This window comes from Suncus etruscus, chromosome 4 (genome assembly GCF_024139225.1).
Source record: "Suncus etruscus isolate mSunEtr1 chromosome 4, mSunEtr1.pri.cur, whole genome shotgun sequence".
NCBI classification, from domain to species: Eukaryota; Metazoa; Chordata; class Mammalia; order Eulipotyphla; family Soricidae; genus Suncus; species Suncus etruscus.
Window position 1 is genome coordinate 13,905,695 of NC_064851.1, and position 21,062 is coordinate 13,926,756.

Consider the following 21,062-nt stretch of genomic DNA (forward strand, 5'->3'; position numbering starts at 1 on the left):
GGATGGCACTATGTGACCCCAACTCCTTGGTACTCTCCTTAGTATGTCTCCGAGTTTGGAGCTGTGGAAGTGGACCCGGGAAAGCAGGGACCCTCTCCGACATGGGGGACGTGCCTGACACTGTGTGATGAGTATTAACATTTGGCAAATCAAACAACCCAGATTGGAGCGACAGTATAGGAGGTAAGACACTTGCCTTGCATGTGGTCAACCTCACTACAATTCCTGGCATCACATATGGTCCCTGAGCATGACCAGGGATCACCGAGTAGGACCCCAAAGCAAAAAGGAAACAAAACAATATTAATTAAAAGGCAAATTAAGCAGGGGGTCAGAGTAACAGCACAGCCAGTAGGTTGTTTGCCTTGCATGTTATTGACCCAGGTTAAATTCCTGACCTCTCCAATTGTTCCCTGATCAGAAGTGGTCCCTGGACACAGGGAGTAAACCCTGAGCACTACCAGCTATGGCCCAAAATTAAAACAAAAAAAAATTAAAAAGCCATTTGATTGAGCCAGGGGTCATGGGATTAGAGCTCAAGGGTCAGGAACTCTCTGTCTTGTTTCAACCCTCCAGTATGCTGGCATACTATTGAACATCACACCCATCACTCCAGCACAACCTCTAGGGCCTAGTTTGGAGACCCCCCGAGCACTCTCTGGGTCTCAGCAAGCCTAGGTTTGAACTATTCCAGAAGCAGCCCTTTCGTCTGAGCCTCACCAGGAGTGTCCCACCATCCTGAGCCTGCTGAGAGGGACCGTCCCACCCAACCCCACCCACCCCAGATAATAGAAAACGAACAGTTCAACAGGTCAAAGTGGACTGACTGGGAAACTGGAACTGGGACTGGGTCCAAAAGTTCAAGGGCCCGTGCCGTGGAGGCATCAGAAGTGGTGGGCCTCAAAAGGGAAAGAGAAATGGCCATGAATTGGAACTTGACCCTGTGACTTCCAAGCCCAGAAACCCTAGAGCAGCATCTGTTCTACACAGGGCCTGATACCTCTCTGTCTTCTGATCTTGGTCTTTCCTAGTACAAAGAAGGAGGTGGGACAAGGAGGGTTATCAAGGAAAGTCCTGAGCTGCAAAGTCAGTGTTGGTGACAGTCTGTTTGCAAGTTTGCCTTTTGGCACATTCTCTGCATACTTTGGGGGATCAGGCAGGATCAGAACCCGCAGCCCCAGAGTTCTGGCAAGACTGTTGAGTCTCCTGAAGACACTGATCATACTGAAACTTTTACCATTGCTACTTCTGTCCCCCATTCCACGTGTAAACTCTCTTCTTATAAATGACCGTCTAAGTTTCTCTGCATCCTGTACTTTATGATTCTAAATGAATTGGGAGGAGTTTAGTATGTCTGAAGTTGGGGGTGTATTTTGAATTGAATTATCATACCCTTATTCTTGTCTTATTGCTGATATATGGAGCAAGGCATCTTAGATATACCTTACATATTTTTGAGTTGTATTTGTTAGATTTGGATTTCTTCTAAATACAGTAGTATTTAGAAGCAACACTTCTTTCACTGGTACCTGTGTTCTCTGCCTAAAAGATTCAGCAACTGAGAGAACTGCTAAGAAAAGGAAAGCGTTGGGACAGGGGAGTTGGCACAAAGGATTTTTTTTTTTTTTTTAACATGCACAGGCCAGAGTTTGATCTGAGGAAGGAAGAAGGAAGGAAGGAAGGAAGGAAGGAAGGGAAGGAAGGAAGGAAGGAAGGAAGGAAGAAGGAAAGGAAGGAAAGGAAGGAAGGAAGGGAGGGAGGGGAGGGAGGGAGGGAGGGAGGGAGGGAAGGGAGGGAGGGAAGGGAGAAGGGGGGAGGGAGGGAGGGAGGGAGGGAGGGAAGGGAGGGAAGGGAGGGAGGGGGAGGGAAGAAAAGAAAGGAAGAAGGATAGAAATGAAGGAGGGAAGGAAGGGAAAGAAGGAAGAAGGGAAGGAAGGAAAAGAGGGAAAGAAGGAAGAAAGAAGGGACAGAATAAAAGAGGGAAGGAAGACCCACAGGCATCTGAGAGATAACGGAGGGGTTAAGGCACTTTCCTAATTTGATCCCTAGCATTGCAATAGTCCCCTAAGCACTGTTAGGAGTAATCCCTAAACACAGAGCTAAGAGTAAGTCCTGGCCACAGCAAAGTGGGGCCCACTTCCTGTTCACATGCGCAAACACACACACACACACACACACACACACACACACACACACTCACACACTCACACACAATATCCAAGGAAAGGCTGAGCCCTACAGGATAAACCACAGCAAGTCAGAGTTCAAAAGGGGACAGTGGAAAAAAGGAAAGAAATAAATCTCCAGTTCGTCTGGTCCAACTGGACAGAGAGTCCAAGACTGGACAGAGAATTAGGAGTGAAAGCCAAGCTGGAATGTCCACGGAATGTCCAACACTTCCCACCCCCACAGGAGCTCTGCAGGCAACTCCAGGGCTTCAGTGTAGGCCTCGGAAATCCATGACTTGTCCAGCCTGCACCCTCTGTCTTCAGAACAGCAACCCAAGGAGGTGGGCCAGAGCCCAGTCTGGCCACAGTACAACTGGTCCCAGTGCAGTATAGAAAAGCAGCCTTTGGGGGCCAAAGATATAGCACAGTGGGTAGAGTGCTTGCCTTGCACACACCAGACTTGGATTTTATCCCTGGTATTCTTTAAGCTCCCTTAAGCACCAATAGGAGTAATTCATGAGTCCAGAGCCAGGAGTAACGAGCCTCACTGGCCCTGTGAATAGATGCCCTGAACAGAGAGATTGCTTTTGTCCCTCTTTTAGCTGAGCAGCGACCCTCCTCACAACCAAGTAGGCTTTGTTCCAGTTTGGTCAGTGTCTCCTGAGGCCCTGCAGAAAAGGCTACTCTTCTGTGCCCACTCAGTGAGGTTCTTAAAGGGCCACTCAAGCATCCCCTCAAGAAGAGAAGAGAGTGGCCTTCCTCTTTGCCCACCCAAGGAAAACCTTCCAATAGCACTCCGTGTTTTTTTTCTAGAGGTTTCTACATTGGTGGGGCTGTAGGACAGTGGCCTATACCCCAGGACTGACTCTCACACCCAGGGCTGGCCACCACGGGCTCAGGACCAGACAGTTCTCAGCAGCTGGCTAGGATGAGCAGGAGAATTGGGCATGGCCTCCCCACCCCTGGCCCGAGTTCATGGTTCCCTGCTCACAGAAAAAGTGAGAAGGATGTTCCAGCACATTTCCTAGGCAGTCCCTTGAGGGAGTAAATGGTTTCTGGAGAGCCCTTGCAGAAAAGTGTTTTCTTACCAGCGCAGGCCGAGGAAGTCGGATTCTGCAGAGAGCCCATGCCCAGGGTGCTCAGGGCTTACTTCTGGCTCTGTGCTAAGATTGATGTCACCACTGGCAATGCTCGGGGAAGCATATGCAATGGCAGGAACAGAACCTGGGCCAGCTGCTTTCCAGGCAAGCTTCTGAACCCCTTCTCTATCGATCTCTCTGGTCCTGCCTTTCCTTCTCAGCACACACTAAAGCAATGGGGCATTCTCCCACCTTGCCTCCAGTCTCTTGCAATCCTGCAAGAGTGACAGGACAAATAGACTAATCCACACAGCTGCTCCCCAAGAGTATCATAATGTGGTCAAGGCTACCCAAAGAAAAATCAAGGAAGCATTTGTACTTGGGTGAAATTCCATCTCCTTTGGGTAGCAGCCAGGACGGGGGCCTTCCTGGCCTGTCCACCTCATCTCTCCTCACTCCCTATCTCCCACTCTCACGGTGGCTTCCTGAAGATTCCTTCCATTATTTCTTTCACTATTGTGTCTACACACAGGGCAAAGATATAGTAGAAAGCAGGAGATGGAGTGATAACACAATGGTAGGGCATTTGCCTTGCACGCAGCTGACCCAGGAAGGACCTAGATTTGATTTCCGGCATCCCATATGGTCCCCCAAGCCAGGAGCGATTTCTAAGTACATAGCCAGGTGTGGCCCAAAATCCCCTCCAAAATCTCTTTTTTGGGGGGGTCACACCTGGCAGTGCTCAGGGGTTATTACTCCTGGCTCTACACTCAGAAATCGCTCCTGGCATATGACCATATGTGTTGCCGCAATTTGAACCGCCATTCTTCTGCATCCAAAGCAAATGCCCTACCTCTATGCTATCTCTCTGGCCCCCCAAAAAATCTTACATAAAAAAAGAAAGCAGACTGGGGAGCCAGAGATAGCACAGCAAGGAGGGTTGCTTGCCTTGCATATAGAGGAACCTAAGTTCGATCCCCAGCATCCCATATGATTCTCTAAGCCCCATCCAGAGTGATCCTTAAGCGCAGAGTCAGGAGTAAGTCCTGAGCTGAACAACACTAGGTGTGACTTCCCCAAATAGAAACAAACCAAAAACTAGAAAGAAAGTAGACTGGGTTCCGGGCCTCCCAGAGAAACCCGTCCCTCTCGCACTTGTACCCTGTAACACCCTGTTTTGGCTTCCGAGCTACCATGCTGAAGGTTTCTGGGATCAATGCTCACATCCCCACTCTGCTGTAGTAGCCTCCCCCAGCATTCCTCTGGGTGCATCTGCACTTTTATGCCCATTATCCTTCACCCTGGGTGGCTCCACATTTCCCAGCAGGCGTTTCAAAGGGCAGCTGGATTGCCAGCACCCAGAGAGGAGGAGATAAGGACATGCCAGCTCCAACCTATCCAACCTAATGGGGCCACAGTGGTGAGGACATCACACCTACCAGTTCTTAAAGAGCTGGCTGCCCACCTGAACCCCTGTCTCCTTGGGGACTGTTTACATAATAGTCTCAAGATTTGCCCTCCCACCCTCAGTATCGCCTGTGGCAGAGTGAAGCAAGCAAGAACCCGAATGCCAGGGGAGGGTTCCTGAGAGCGGACAAGCCTGAACTCAGCTCTGCGAGCTTCTCATGGCAGAAAGACAGACTTCAGGCCCCTGCCTGGTGCTACCCACAGATTCCTGAACTGATTTCTCCTGGCAACATTGCTCTGAGAATTTGATGAAGTTCGCCTTCTCTTCACAGAGAACTGTCCTTTGCGAGTCCTGATGCCTAAACTTATGGTTCCTGTCTGCACCTGCCTCCAGTCCCTTCCAGGACATTCAAACCCTTGCCATCAGGTTTGGTGAGGGCCCTACAGGATGCAGTGGAAGGAGCTTATACTCCTGCATCCACGAGGCCCACCCTCTTCTGGTCTTGCATATCAATATGTTGGTGAGCAGAAAGGTAGATGCTAAGGTTCCAGAAGTTGAAATAACGCCTCCTGGTTCCTCGCCTTCATTCTCCACCAGTCAGAAACTGGGGGCCTGGAGGACTGGAAGACCTGGAACACCCTGCCTGCTCTGTCTCCAGGCTTTAAAGCAAAACCAATACAAACCTCTCCTCTACAGAGGAACCACTGTCTCCTATTCAGACCTAAGGTACGTTCTGTTCGTTTTGATTTGGTTTTAGGGCCACATCAGCAGGCTCTCAAGGCTGACTCCTGGCTCTGCACTCAGGGATCACTACTTTTAGTTGCGTTGTTGCTGTAGCAATGCCTGAAGATCACATATACTCACGCACATGCACACACACACACACACACACACACACACACACACACACACTCCCAAGACTATCCAGGAACCCTGAGGTCAAAAATATTTTTCATACTATGGTTAAGATCTATTTTCCCTATCGCACCCTCTCTTTCACAAGTTTTCAGTGGAATTTTCCAAAGGCTACTATGGATAGTGATATCACAATGAGCCTGAGGGTAGAAAGGGAGATGCCAAATGATTTCTCTTAAGTGAAGTAAGGAGATTTGCAAAGACTGGAAATGATGCCATGCTTTGCTGGAGATTTTTTTTTGTTTGTTTAGTTTTTGGGCCACACCCGGCGGTGCTCAGGGGTTACTCCTGGCTGTCTGCTCAGAAATAGCTCCTGGCAGGCACGGGGGACCATATGGGACACCGGGATTCGAACCAACCACCTTTGGTCCTGGATCAGCTACTTGCAAGGCAAACACCGCTGTGCTATCTCTCAGGGCCCTGGAGATTTTTTTAATTCAAAGTTACTTGTTCAACAAAAAGGTCACTGGAATGGGCTGGTCTCTGAAATGCACTAATATGTGTTAAATGCTTTCATGAAATAGTTTAAGATGGTCCGTGTCGGGCCCGGAGAGATAGCACAGTGGCGTTTGCCTTGCAAGCAGCCAATCCAGGACCAAAGGTGGTTGGTTCGAATCCCGGTGTCCCATATGGTCCCCCGTGCCTGCCAGAAGCTATTTCTGAGCAGATAGCCAGGAGTAACCCCTGAGCACTGCTGGGTGTGGCCCAAAAACCAAAAAAAAAAAAAAAAAAAAGATGGTCCGTGTCAATGATCATCACCGAAGAGACAAAATCTCTTTGGCAACCTGATGTCTTGAGACTAAAGGATCCACAAGCATGTCAACAATCCCCAACCCCACTTTGTTCTTGCAGACCACACATTCTACTTCCCATGATACTGCACACCGAGATGCACCTCATACCCCCCAGTTCCTATCCTGACTTTCAGCTAGAAGACCTTGTTGGACAAAAGATATTGCAAAGGTTTGGGAAACACAAGCAAGTGGAAGCCCCAAAGGGCCTAGCTCTAAAAAAATTATCTCATAGCACAATGGGTAGGGTGCTTTCTTGCCTTGAACGCAGCCAACCTGGGTTCGTTCCCTGGCACTACATATGGTCTGCCCAGGAGTAACCTTTAAGCATTGCCAGGAATGGCCTCAAAACAAACAAATAATAATAATAATAATAATAATAATAAACTAATTCATCTCAACTCTCTGGATCTTTATTACCTCTGTAAGAAGCAGAGTGTGTGGAAATATTAAAAATAGATGCCAGGAGCTGGAGAGATGGTACAGCGGGTATGATGCCTGCCAGCTGTATTTGATCCCCAGCTATCCATAATGACTTCCAAACACTACCAGGAATGACCCTAAGTGCAGAGTTGGGTGTAAGCCCTGAGCATCGCCAGATGTGTTTCTGCCCCCCTCCCAAAAGATGCCCAGCATGTCCTCCCATTTTATTTTACTGGTTTTTTTTGGGGGGGGAGGGGTCACACTGGTAGTAGTTGTGGGACTATGATTTACTAGGGATAGAATTCAGGGCTCCCACGTGCAAGTCATGCCCCTCAACACTTCGAGGCATCACCTCTGCTCTAGTAATATAAATATTTATTGGGACAAAGTGGCTGAGAATGCTTTTTTTTTTTTTTTTCAAATCTAGATTGTTAAAAAAAAATATTTCCACTTTAAGGACCTGTTTATTGTTTGCATCCATCCTGTAATGTTTTTCTTCCTACATTTTTTTTTCGTTTGAGACTGGATCTGGAGCCATATCTGGCAGTGCTGGGAGTGGGTGACTGACTCCCAGCTCAGTGTTCAGGAGTCATTCCCAGCGTTACTCTAGGAATCATATAATGTAGGAATCAATCCCAGTACTCCCTCTTACATGTGAAGAATATACCCAGCCCTTTGTTTTTTTTTTTTTTTTTTTTTTGGTTTTTGGGCCACACCCTGTGACGCTCAGGGGTTACTTCTGGCTATGCGCTCAGAAGTTGCTCCTGGCTTCTTGGGGGACCATATGGGGCGCCGGGGGATCGAACCGCGGTCCGTCCTAGGCTAGCGCAGGCAAGGCAGGCACCTTACCTCCAGCGCCACCGCCCGGCCCCTTGAACTCTTCTTGCCTCTCTCCTCTTCCTCTTAGACCTGGGATTTCTGACTTTAAGTATCCTCTGGCATGCAGTCACTGGACCAAAGATTCCCTTTCTCAGCCTCCTTGGAAACTAGGAGCTGCCATAAGCTCTGCCCAGCAGGATATAAGCAAAAGGATCATGTGCAATTCCCAAGGAGTGCCCCCCAAAGAAAGGGTATCTCTCTGCTAGTCCCCAAAAGAAAGAATACCCATCTGCTAGTCCCTTCTCTTGCTACAGCTGGTATAAGGCTGAGATGCCTGATAACGTGTATGGTCATGAAGCAGACACACCTCACAGAAGACAACAGACAGAAAGATCCCGGAATCCACCTTTCAGTATCTCCCCCGGGGACATAAAAACATTCATTCAAAAGAACATCTGCACACACAATAGATCAGATAGGGAATCAACTTAGGTATCCACAACAGATGAATGGATTAGGAAGAAGTGGTAGAGAAATATACTACAGAACACTCTGCAGCTGCAAGGAATGAAGGAATCATGCAATTTGCTGCCATCTGGATGGAAATGGAAGATAACAGGCTGAGTGAAGCAAATCAGAAGAAGAAAAACAGATTCAAGTTGATCTCACTTATCTATAGTATATAGAACAACTGGATGAGGAAATGCAATGTAGTTAAGGGGCAGCCTAGAGTATAGGGTGGAAGACAGAGAAGGAAAAGAAACTGAGAGGAGAAGAGGAGAAGAGGGGCCTCAAGTACATCAGTAATATGGGGGTGTGGTCAAGCTCTATATCCAAACCACAGACTCAACAGCACTGAAAACATGAGACCTAAACTACATCAACCAAACTTTAAACATGCCCATTAAAGTAGCAGGAGAAGGTGGTAAGGAAATTTGAGAGCACTGATAGAAGGAAGATGACACTGGTGATGGGATTGGTGCCTAGAACAGTCTATGTCTAAGACTCAAAAATGCTGAAAATCATGGTTGTTTTATATAATAAAAAACCTCAAAAGGCAAAGAACTAGAATTTCAACACATGGGATGCTGTATGAGCTCTGGGCATCCACCCTCAACACCCAGCCAAGTTTTTGTTTTTTTTTTTTTTCAAAGAGGGAAGAATAAACTTTTAGGTTGAGTAAACAATGATTATGGAAAAGTCTAGTCACTCACAAAAGAGCCCATTCCTAACTTGCAAGGCCTATCCTTTGCTGCAGAACAAAAGTTATTACCCAGAAAGGCCAGCAAGTGCTTATGTAACCATTTATCATTGGCTTGCCATCAATCCTTGCCAAACAGCTCATAAAGGGCTCCTCCTCCACTCCTCTGGCAGAGACACAGAGCGAGGGTCAGCTAATTTGCACACTTCCGGCATCTCCCTGGCACCAGTGCCCGGCATCAGCTACATCTATCTCCTGGCAGCTCTGGTCTGTGGACCCAGCAGCTGGAGTTCAGGCCCCAGCTCCATCCATCTATGACCTCACTCTGCCTGGGTAGATAATGCAGACTCAATTGTGGCTCATGTTAATCACATTTGTAGTTCATTAAGGAAGACCAGACCTTCTCCCAGGAGAGGCCCAGCAGGTGCAAGTCTGCAGCAGAGAAAAGCAGTGCTTCTCCCCAGAGACAGGCCAGAGGCGGAGAGAAAACAGCACCCCCAGATCTGAAGTTTCTCTATTGTGTTTGTTTCCAAACAGCTAACAAAGGAGAATGGAGCAGTGAGCATTCCTCTGTTTTCAGGGACAAAGGAAGGAGGGACTCAGATCAAGTATAAGATTGTTTAGCCCTGTCCTGATCTTTCCAGGCCCTGGGTGGGCGCCCCTGGAGGTGGTGGGGGAGACTCCTGGAGCCTGGACTGATCAAAGTCGTGGGTTCAAGAATTCACCCCAGTCATCAGGCATAGTTTCCCAATGGCCAGCCTTCAAAAGACAGCGGGCCTGGCAGGCCTGGAAGGTTGCCGATTCTATATAGAACTTCCGGCAGGCTAGGATTCCTGTCCACATTCCAAGCTGTGACTCCCAAGGACCCCGGAAACTGGCCTTTTTGCAGAGCTGGACATTCTTCTCCCTGGGGTAGTTGGGGCACAGCTAACACTCATAACAAAGAGGATGAATTACGTATGTCTCAGAAATCCCCAGAGCTAGGAGAATTGAGGAATCCACAAGCACCCTCCAAAACATTCTCATCACTCACCCCTGCTCTTCTAGGAGATGCCTGAGCTATGCTCAGGGTTAGAGCACAAAGCAACTGGCTTCAGGACAAAGTTCTAAACACCAGCGCAACGCGCGCGCGCGCGCGCGCGCGCGCGCACACACACACACACACACACACACACACACCAGTGAATGCCAATTTAGGATCTACCCAAGCTTTCGAGATAGGACCACACATGCTCTCAGTAGAGAATAACCCCGTCCCACTCCCCCATCCCACCCCAGCTCCCACATCATTCACTATTTAGGTCACCATCTTGGTGTCATTCACTGGCTCAAGATGGCGTCAGGGGTGTCCCTTTTCTTCCTGATTGTTCCATTTCTCCTTGAGTAAGAATACAAAACCACCTGGCCCAAACATCTGGGCAAATATGTACTAACAGGCACTATCAGATTCTTGTTCCTTCTAGTCCTCTTCTGGAAGAAGAAAAATACTTAGAAAAGATTTAATTGAACTGGATTTGGGATGGAAGGATTAGAAAGGTAGCTGTGATAAATGTTTGCAATGGGTCTCTGTCGGGTCAAAGTTATTCTGTCCCTCTGGCTAATAATGTTCCTCCCATGGACTAATAATGTGCCTCCTCTATTTCTGCATCAGACCAACGAACTTGCACCAATGAGAAAAGATGTTGATGCATGCAAGTGTGTAAAGCCCTGTGACATTAAAGGGAAAAGACAGAAAAGGAACTGCACAGGTCCACAGGGCAGGAAGCAAAGTCAATGCCATACCCCAAGCATTTCATCCTCAGCAAGGCACACAAGATTAGTTCTCCCTCCTTGGCCCACAGGATTCCAGGAAGACTAGGAAAGTACTTTTCAGAAAGATAAACAGAGAAGAAGATGGGAAGTAAGGGACTGGAGTGACAGCACAGCAGGTAGGGTACTTGCACAGTGTTGTTTCAGGCTCAATCCCTGGCATCCCAAGCACTGCCAGGAATAATTCCTGAGTGCAAAGCCAGGATCAACCCCTGAGTATCACCAGGTGTGGCACAAAACAGAGAGAGAGAGGGAGAGAGAAAGAGAGACTACTCATAAGAACATGTGCACTGATACTAAACCCCACTCTGAGCTGGCATCAGTGGAACAAGGTGGGTTCCCTTTCAGAAAAAAACAGATCAGATCATACCCAGCGCTATCACTTAACCCCAACTCTTCTGGGGAGTCTGGGTGACCAGGGGCTTGAGAGTAACTTACTATTCAAACATCATCATCTCCTTAGGAATCCAACTCTTCTACTAAGCAAGTGAATGTAACTTAACTCTTCCCTTTTCCCAGAAGTCAGCTGCAATGAAAGGAAGTGGCTGGGAGAGGAAGTCGAATTATCAGAAGTGAGCTTGGCTAGGAAACCTCCAATTTTGCAAGTATTTATGCCTGCTTTTCCAAATCCTTTGCCTTGGTTACCTTCTCTAGGCCCTTCTGGGGAAACTATGAGCAGAAACAGTAGGGAGAGCTGGGGAGTTACTTTATGAATAAAAAGAGGCTGGGGCAATATTTCATGAGAACATGAAGAGGAAATTGCATTATTCTCCCACAGACTGGGCATTTTAATGTGCCTCTCTACATGACTGAAATGTGTTATGTTTATTCAAAGTGTTTACAAATGCCAGCCAGATAGATGGCTTCCGGGAGAGAAGTAGAATTCCAGATGAACAAATGCAGTTTTAAAGCAGGGAAGAGAGGGAGAAAATAGGAAGCCATGGAGACCCAAAGAACAGGAGGAATAATGACGCGATAACCAGAGAAACACCAAATTCAGAGGCCCTGGCAAGTGGGCAAAGGTGCTACAACTAGATGTAAACTTTTGAACAAGGTCTGGAGAATTCAAACTGAAAAGTTTTGTCTTCTCCAGTGCTCACATGGGCACTGGAGGAAAAGTTTTGGCTTCAGATGAGAAGGGATAAAAAGAAAGGAGAGGAGCCAGATCTGTGTTCTAATCAGCATCATATAGTCCCCTGAGAACCACCAGGTTTGATTGAAGAGTGCAGAACCAAAAGTAACTTCTTAGAATTGCCTGGTGGGGCCCAAAACCAAAACCAAAACCAAAAAGAAAAGAAAAGAAACAGAGAAAAAAGACAGACTATCAGTGAACTAGGAGGACGTGCTGCATGGGGCTAAGCACTTCAAAACAACAGGAAAGATCTAAGTCTAATGCCTTCAAGACTAGACTCAAAATCAAGATGGCGATACCATTGTTCTCTCCTGTTTCAAGCTTCTGAAGAGTGCTCTGCCAGGGGGGCGTGGTTTTGGACCAGATTGCTTCTAGAATTCCCTTCCACTGCAAGTCTTTATGCACCAAAGGTTCTAAATATTAAGAAAAATCAATTTCTTCTCTTCCTGACACCTGCCAGAGATGGATTGATGGCTCAACACTGGAAGTAGGAGGCAGCCTGCTTGGCATTCAAGACAGATGAGCTATGAACAATCCTACCAAGAAAATATTCATCCCCTGAGTGTAGGTGATAATACCCAGTCTTCAGGTCTACCTCCTTGCTTCCACCAAGAGAAATAATTGCTCAAAAAAAAAAAATTAAAAAAAAAGAAAAAAAGAAATAATTGCTCAAAGGCAACAGAAATTGAGAGCTGGTCTCTAGTAGGAAGTTTCTGCAGGGAGAGAGGAGAGAGACACTCAGACAATGGTGGAGGGAAGTGACATTCTGGTGGAGCACAGGGTACAAGGATGTTTCATGTATGAAACTCTACTAAGAGCAGCTTAGTAAACCACCGTCTAATATAAAAGTAAAAGTAAAAAGAGGAAAGGTGAAACATCAGGGCTATCAGTGTAGGTCGGTAGTAGAACACTTGCTTGCACATGCAAGATCCTGGGTTTGAACCCCAGTACTACAAAAGGGGAAAAAAAAAAGACAAGAATGAAAGTGATTGTACTTGGGTTACATCCCACCCCCAACTCCATTAGAATCCCCAGCATCACACCAAGAGCACATATGCTTCCTCAACATCACAGAGCATGCTCAGGAATAGCCCCAGAGCACTTAGGGGTGGGGCCAGAAACACACATTTGGATTCGTGACCACCAAGCGGAGCTGCACAGCCACAGAGCCCAGGAAAATCCAGGCAAATGGTAGACATCATTCACAGAGACAAGCACTCTACTAACATTTGTTTTATTTGAGGCAGATTCCCAAGAAGTGCTCAGAGGACCCCAGGGGCTACTCTCAACCATAGCTGGTCAAAAGGGCCAGAAGGGTTAATGCTCAGGCCCACACATTCAATGCTGTTTTTCGAAGCATTGGGTCTGAAAATTTAGGATGACAATTTCCCACTGAATGGTCGTAGCAAGCTAAAGAAAGGGGGACGCAGTCTTTTCCTAATCCATGAGAACTCTCTATGGCCAGGTATGCCTCCTGGAACTATGGACTTCACCTGGGCGGGAAGAACAGGAAGACAGAGAGACAGCCTGCCTTTCTAAGGTTTCAACTCAACTCATAATCCTCAGACTTAAAAAAAAATGTAGAAAAAATTTTAATGGCCTAAAGGATCTTTCTAAAATGTTCCTTGTGCAGTAGAATTACAAGCAAATTGACATCAATTATTAAGCAAGTACAACTTGGGGCTTTTATTCATCTGCATGCAAACCTCCTTAAAGAACCCAGCCATCCTGCCCAGTTTGAAATGTGAGGAGGGGGGCAGGTCAAGGGAGGGTGCTGAACATTTGCAAGCCACCAAACAAAGAAGTCTCAGTCCCAGCAGAGAAGTGGGTGTTATTGGCACAGCAAGAAAACATTCATCCCCTGGGTGTAAGTAATAGGACCTGGTCTTCAGGGCTACTTCCTTGCTCCCACCAAGAAGGCACCAGGATACTGAGAAAGAGTTCAGAGAACAGAGAGAATCGATTTTGGCGGCTTGCAAGGAAAGGCAATCAGGGGTTCACCCTCATAGAATCGCAGAATGCTCCAGGCCACAATCCATGGCTCCTGGGGCCACCACCTGGCAACTTGTGAAATTGGGGGAAATGGGTGGAAGGGGCAGCCATGGGACCCAGCTCTACTCCAAAGCCCACATTAATCACTTCCCAGGGGAGGGCTCCCTGAGAGATTCAGCCAATAAGAGTGTGTTAGTCGGGTGCAAACATGACCTGATTGGCTGCAACAAAGCCAGGCCTCTGCTCTTGGTAAACAACCTGAAACCATGCTGGGCTGCTAGCCTTGGCACCTAGGGAAAACTGGTGAGCTTATGAGGCCGGCCCATCTCTAAGAACTTGGTAACCAGTTTCTGAAGGTACTCCCAAGACACTGGTTAGGCCTGACGTTAGGAGCCCAGGGGACAAAGTGAGTAGTGAGATTGCAGCTGGAGCCTTCAAAAGGCACCCCAGGGAGACAAACAAGGCTTCTCGAGGATTCTCTCCACCCCCCACCCCAATGCTAGTCTCCCTTTTGGTTTCAGGGACACAAATGTGCCCCTGTCTCCCTCTGCCTCCTGGCGGCCTCCTCGGATCAGGTTCTCTGTTTTTGCAAATCCTGTCTTCACCGCCCACTTCTTGCGGATAAATGTAAGCTGGGCTTTGTGCTGTGAGGGGGTGGGGGCGACATTTGTCTGGCACTTAACTAGGGTGATCAGTGTTTGCAAAATAAAACGGAGACAAAGCCCTGGTCCTCAAAGACGTCAGAGGTACACACATGCCCCCCCTCCACTGCACACCTGGGGTTCCTCCCTTTAATATCACACCTCTTTGGAGGACACTGAAGGACTGGAAAGAGTGAAAAAACAGTCACCCACAAGAATGTCCTTTAGGAAATAAATGATCAAGGCCTCCCGCAGGAGGGAGCCATGAAAAACAAAGCCTAAAGTTCCCCCACTAATTTCACCTCTGCCCCTGAACCCCCATGAATGTGTGGACTTAAAAGGGGGTCGATGTCTTCCTGTTCTCCTAGAAGGAAGGAGTTATCCGGGGAAGGGGGGATCTTCTTGGAGGGTATTGTGGATGAGAGAATGGATTGAAGATTCTGGGAATAAAGTATTGTGAGTGCTCAACCTGCTTCTCTTGCTCACACAGACCCGAAGTAAAGACACTCCAGCAGCTCCAGGAGTCAGCAAGAACAACAACAACAACAACACCAGGGCCAGGGGCCAGAGAGATAGTACAATGGGTAAGGCAAGTTGCCTTGCATACAACAGATGCAATCCCTGGAATCTTCCATGGTCCCCTGAGTCCACCAGGAGTAATTCCTGAGTACAGAAGAAGTCAACCTTGAGCACTGCTGAGTATGGGGTATGGCCAAAAGAACAAAAAACACAAAAAATAATAGGTCCAGGGTCTGGAGCGGTGGCATTAGAGGTAAGGCATCTTCCTTGCAAGCACTAGCCTAGGAAGGACCGTGGTTTGATCCCCCCGCCTCCCATATGGTCCCCCAAGCCAGAAGCGATTTCTAAGCCCATAGCCAGGAGTAACCCCTGAGCGTCAACAGGTGTGGCCCAAACACAAAAACAACAATAACAAAAATAATAGGTCCAGAGAGATAGCTCCACATATTTTGCATGCAGGAAGCTCAAATTTCATCCGAAGCACCACATAATTCTGAGCACTGCCAGATATGATTTCCTGAGCACAAAGCCAGGAATAATCCATGGAATGACCACTGTCAGACAATGCCCCTCACCTAAAAATATAAAATAAATAAAACCACCATAATAGCAAGGCTTACACAATCGAGGCCTCCAGGATGGACACTACTATATTCTCGCATCCCTGCACAAGATACACAGCAGCTACTGTTCCTCTGCATTTTTTTCATATACAGAAACAGAAGCTCAGAGAAGCAATGCTAAGTAAATGGCCTCACCCCAAAACTCAACTCTTTACCCTCTGTTAAAGCCCAGGGACAAGACCTGCTTAAGAATAAGGAAGTTTCAGCAATTTCAGAGCTCTCATGGGGAAGAGGAAGCACCTCCTCAATCATGCTGCACCCCGCTCCCCCCCTGCATTTTCTCAGGGGAGGCAGATAGGATTTGGTCTATGTCAGAACCAGGCCATGTGCCAAGTGACACAGATGTCTGTGGACAAACCGGAAGACCAAGCACCATTAGAACACTGGAAACCCAAGAGAGGAAAGCATTTAGAAGGTTCTTGCTTATGAGTTGGAAACGATGTTTTCCATCCTCCGGAATATTTTCCTGAATCTGACATACTTCTTACTTCAGAGAGCAAACTAGTTCAATGAAAATGGAAAAGACTCTGAAGGAGAAGCCAGCAAATAGCCAAGTTTTCTCATGCTAAATAATTGGAGAGAGGGAAGGAGGGAGTGAGGGAGAGAGAGAGAGAGAGACAGAGACAGAGACAGAGAGAGACAGAGAGAGAGAGACAGAGACAGACAGAGACAGAGAAGAGAGAGACAGAGAGACAGAGACAGAGAGACAGAGACAGAGAGAGACAGAGAGAGAGACAGAGAGACAGAGAGATTTTCCTAGACTATGAGAGGGTTAGAGTTTCTCTGCTTAGATGCAGATTTAGAGATTTAGGTAAATCAGATTACTAGAAATAAAGGATTCAGGAATATTATTAGGAAGGTGGTCCCAATCTCTAGGTAAATAGTACTATCCAGCATGCAAGCATTGCTTTATCAAATATTTATTGAAACTGTTCTATACTATCTCTCTAGCCCAATCCACAGAAATACACACATTGTTTAGAAGAGCTGAAAGGAAGTTTAAGAATCACAAAGCTAGGAGCCGAAACAATAGTATCCAGCAGGTAAATCACTTTCCTTGTATGCAGCCAACCCAAGTTGTTAGATCCTTAACATTCCATATGGTACACTAAGCCAGTAGTGATCCTTGAATGCTGAGCCAGGAGTAAGGCCTGAGCACTGCTGGGTGTGACTCCAAAACAAACCAAAACAAAGAATCACAGAGTCCACATTCTTTTTTGGACCACACCTAGCCATGCAGAGTTCTAGACCAAAAACTCACACAATATAGGTAGAAAGCACAAAGTTGTGGCTGGAAGGCGGCAGACATCAGCCTAGAATGGTCTGAGCTACCGGAAGCTGGAAGCTGAAAGCCAGGTAAGGTCAGGGTGGAAATTCGTGAGAATCTCCAATGTGAGCACAGCCCAGAATACACTTTATTCATGGCCCCAGGGAAATGAAGAATAACTTCCAAACTCCAGAACTGCAAGAATGCACTTCTCATTTTTAGAAGCTTGAGCTAGCTTGCTACCCCAACCACAGAAAATGAAGACAAAAGTTGAAGCTGGCAGCTACCCTCCCTCCCTCTGCTCTGTTTCCCCTCCTCTATGTGCTGGGTAACAAGCCCTAATTAAGCAGGTGAAAAGTAATGGTTTCTGTTGATAGCACTTCCGACAGGTGGAAAGGAATGAGGCCAATGTTAGGGAACAAGCAGGGACTGGAATATAAAATAAAATTGTACTTTATGGACCTACTCATTGCACGAGATCCTTAGACTTAGTGACCCACAATACTAATAGAATTCTAGCCATGAGTTATCAGAAAAGTGGGGGAAAGATTCCCTTTCTGCAAGAACTACAGCATTCAAACATCACACCTACACTCTCCAACTTCCAAGCCACCAAAATTGTTTCAAATCGATAAATCCTGGTCTTCACACCATCTCATTTGTCTATCCATTAGTATTACAGGAAATCTGATGGGAAAGCACAGCATCGTCAAACCAATCTCAAGGAGCCTAAGCAGTAACAGAGAAGGCTCAACAAGGACCAACCACAGCCCAGTAAATCTTTAGACGCTGATTTTAGTAACACCATGGAGAGCTAGAATAATCATTTCCAATTGACCTTCCTGGAACTAAGGTTTTAGAATTCCATTTGCCTTTGTGTTGTAACAAACAATATGAAGTATATTTGTTTGTGCCTGCATGGAGGTAGGCTATGCTAGTGGGTGGGAAAATGGGGATACTGGAAGGTCACATTGGTAGTGGGATTGGGATTTGTATATTTAATCCCTAAAATGAATGCATTATGAGCAACTTGGTAGGTAAATCATGGTGTTATACTAAAAACTGGGGGAAGGTTTCCTAGCCACAGATGATTCAGGAGAGAAGAGAGCTCATGGAACTCTCTAAACATTCAGAACTCTCACAAGTGGGTCCACTGTTGTGACCATCTTAGCTCAAGAAATCCCACCCATCAACAATCTCCTGGATCGCACCTACCTTCTGCACTTCTTCTGAGGAGACATTGCATGGACCACGGGGAGGGGATGTCCGTCTGCACCGTTCTCCACTGCTCATGGCCCAGGAGTTGGCAAAATCATAAGGATCCGAGGTCAGGAACCCTGTGGAGTGCAGTTTTAGGAAGGTCAAGCCACACTTATGCCAGGACTTCAGAGTAGAACTTAAGATCTGTGAACACACTTGTATTAGATTTACTTATTAGGTATTATGACTTATTAGGGCAAAGAGAGCAAGATGACATACATGAAAGACCCTGAAGAACCTGCCCTTCCAATCCCTCCTGTCCATGCTTGTATTTGCCTCTTGGTGCAGAATATCCTCCATTCCTTATTGCCTTGATTTGCTCCCAGAATTCTTCAAGAGGCAGCTTCGAGGCCACTTCTTCCAGGAAGTCCATTTGAACTCACTCAACTCCTGCCACTACCACCCTAACTGTCCCAGAGGGGATTGGATTTGCCCCCTCTCTGTTTCCTTAACCTCTTGTCTGTCCCTCTATCAAAACTCTCATCATCTTTTATGTTGGTCATCATTCTTTTTGCTTCTGTTCACACACCCCACCCCATTCAAATGTGAACCCCTTAATTAAGGGCAGAGGCCTTATCTCTAATCTCTAAATTCTTCTCTGGTATCATGGATACCCAATCTATGTTTACAGCAGAAAGATAAGATATGTGACATGGAATCCCAGCTCCCAGTACTGTTGTCCCTAGGCTGGCACTGCATTTATGACAGCCTTCAGTGCCACTGTGCTTATCAGGTGCTCAGAGCGTGACCATAAAGGCCACATGGACCTGCTAATAGGCTCAACCTTCATTGCACAGGGAAAGTGTGGAACAGGAGGCAACTGTTTGCCTAGTTCAGTCTGGAATACTACTTTGAATATTATTGACTATTCAGTTAGAAATATTACTTTAAGGTAAATAAAGGTACTTGAGAAAGAGAAGTATACTATCTCTGGGGAAATGAAAAATAAAAGGAAATCCAGTTAGTTGGCATCTGGGGTGTGGTAAGCCAAAAAACAAAAAAGGGGGGGAGTGTCTCTCCAAGAATGTATTCACTTCCTAATTCCCAAAAATGTATGCTGTAAAGTTGACACTAAACCCTTTTTAAAGGTAAGCTTTAAATACAAAATTTTAAAATGAAGGAAACAATCTAAACTCTGCTGAAATAAAACCAGCAAAAATGGAGCTCTGAAAATTACAGATAATAAAAAATTGTATAATAAAAAGGTGATAATATCAATATATTAAAATTTTTTTAAATAAATGGATACAAGGCAACAAATTAAAGAATATAATGGGGCCCGGAGAGATAGCACAGCGGCGTTTGCCTTGCAAGCAGCTGATCCAGGACCAAAGGTGGTTGGTTCAAATCCCGGTGTCCCATAAGGTCCCCCCTGCCTGCCAGGAGCTATTTCTGAGCAGACAGCCAGGAGTAACCTCTGAGCACCACCGGGTGTGGCCCCCCCCCAAAAAAAAAAAAAAAGAATATAATGAGCCAGGTTTGCTTTCTAAGATTCTAAATAAAGTCAATTAAACACAAAGAAAACTCATGGAAGGACTATCAAACCAGAGATTACAGAGCATTGAGGCTGGATTAGTAAAGTAGGAGTTAGGTTGAAATAATACTATTCTGATAAGCCTATGACCTGGGGGGAAAGCAACATTCTGACCTCAAGGTTTTGTTGGGTTCCATGAAGGAAATACTCCCATCATGGAAGATTCTAAATGATCAAAGGACACTACTAAGTACAGCCCTGAGTACAACTGGGTGTGGTCTCCAAAAACAAAAACCTTAGTTACTTAATTAAAATACAGGGACTCGAGAGGTAATACCGGGGTTAAGTCCCTTACCATGCATGCAGTCAGCCCCAGTTTGATCACTGATACTGCCCGGGGTCATTCCTGAGCATAGAGCTAGGAAAAGCCCTTGAGCACTGCTGGGTGTTAAGTTTCAAAACTCAAATGATATTATTTTAATAAGATTTAATAAGCTTAAACTTGCCCTTGTCATAATACCAGCAACACAAGCATAACCTGTGCTTATCCAGAGAAAATAAAACATTAGACTACTCTAAACCTTATACATAAAGACACACCCTGAGCACCAGTTGGAAGTCCTCCCCGCAAAAAAAATAAAGAACTAAAAACGTGGGGCCGGGTGGTGGCGCTGGAGGTAAGGTGCCTGCCTTGCCTGCGCTAGCCTAGGATGGACCGCGGTTCGATCCCCCGGCGTCCCATATGGTCCCCCAAGCCAGGAGCAACTTCTGAGCGCATAGCCAGGAGTAACCCCTGAGCGTCAAATGGGTGTGGCCCAAAAACCAAAAAAAAAAAAAAAAAAAGAACTAAAAACGTGCCTTGAAAAATGTGGGTGCCAGATGCATCAACAATATCTTGTGGCATTGCTTCTCTTTTGCATAGGCACATTAAAATGGGAAAATAATACATATGCAAACAACTTCTTCTCTAATAGAGATGGGGACACAAATTTGGTAATGTAATTAGGCCTTTTACCCTGAACATTGGCATAATGATTTGGCTCAGGCCTCAGAAGAATGGGCATCGCCCATACACACCTGAACAATGGATACAATCTATGGAAACAATCACAATTGTCTTTAACATTACCAGGATCCAAGCCTCTACCAGAGAAGACCTACCACTGCTTTGGCAGTGACTTACTCCAAAGAGTGCTCCCAACACCCAGACGACTCAGCAACAGTCTGCATGCAGGGCAGATCGCTCCACATTTAATGGTATGCTGAAACTAGAGGATTCTCCACATCAGCCTGACATCGATGAAAGTAATGTACAGAATCCAGAGTCTTTAAATATAAGAAGCTGATACCAACAACAGCTAAAGTGTGAAAAAGTTTCACCGGGTCCTTGAGAATAACTGGAGTTGGACAGACTGGTTTGCCTGGAACCCAGAGTCTGTCTTATGCCAATAAACTGAGGTGAGGCCTTTTTAGTAATCAGGTCAAGGATTTTTTTCCATTTTCCCCATTTTTCTGGACCTATGCAAACAACGGCGATTGCT

At 46.3% G+C, this 21,062-nt stretch overlaps 1 protein-coding gene across 1 annotated transcript in view; it reads right to left on the bottom strand.

The window, feature by feature from the left end:
* Positions 1 to 21,062, bottom strand: part of VWF (von Willebrand factor) — a 143,793-nt gene that overhangs the window by 109,474 nt on the left and 13,257 nt on the right. The window contains 1 exon segment of the mRNA XM_049771928.1: positions 18,003 to 18,124. Coding sequence (XP_049627885.1) covers positions 18,003 to 18,124 — 122 coding nt within the window.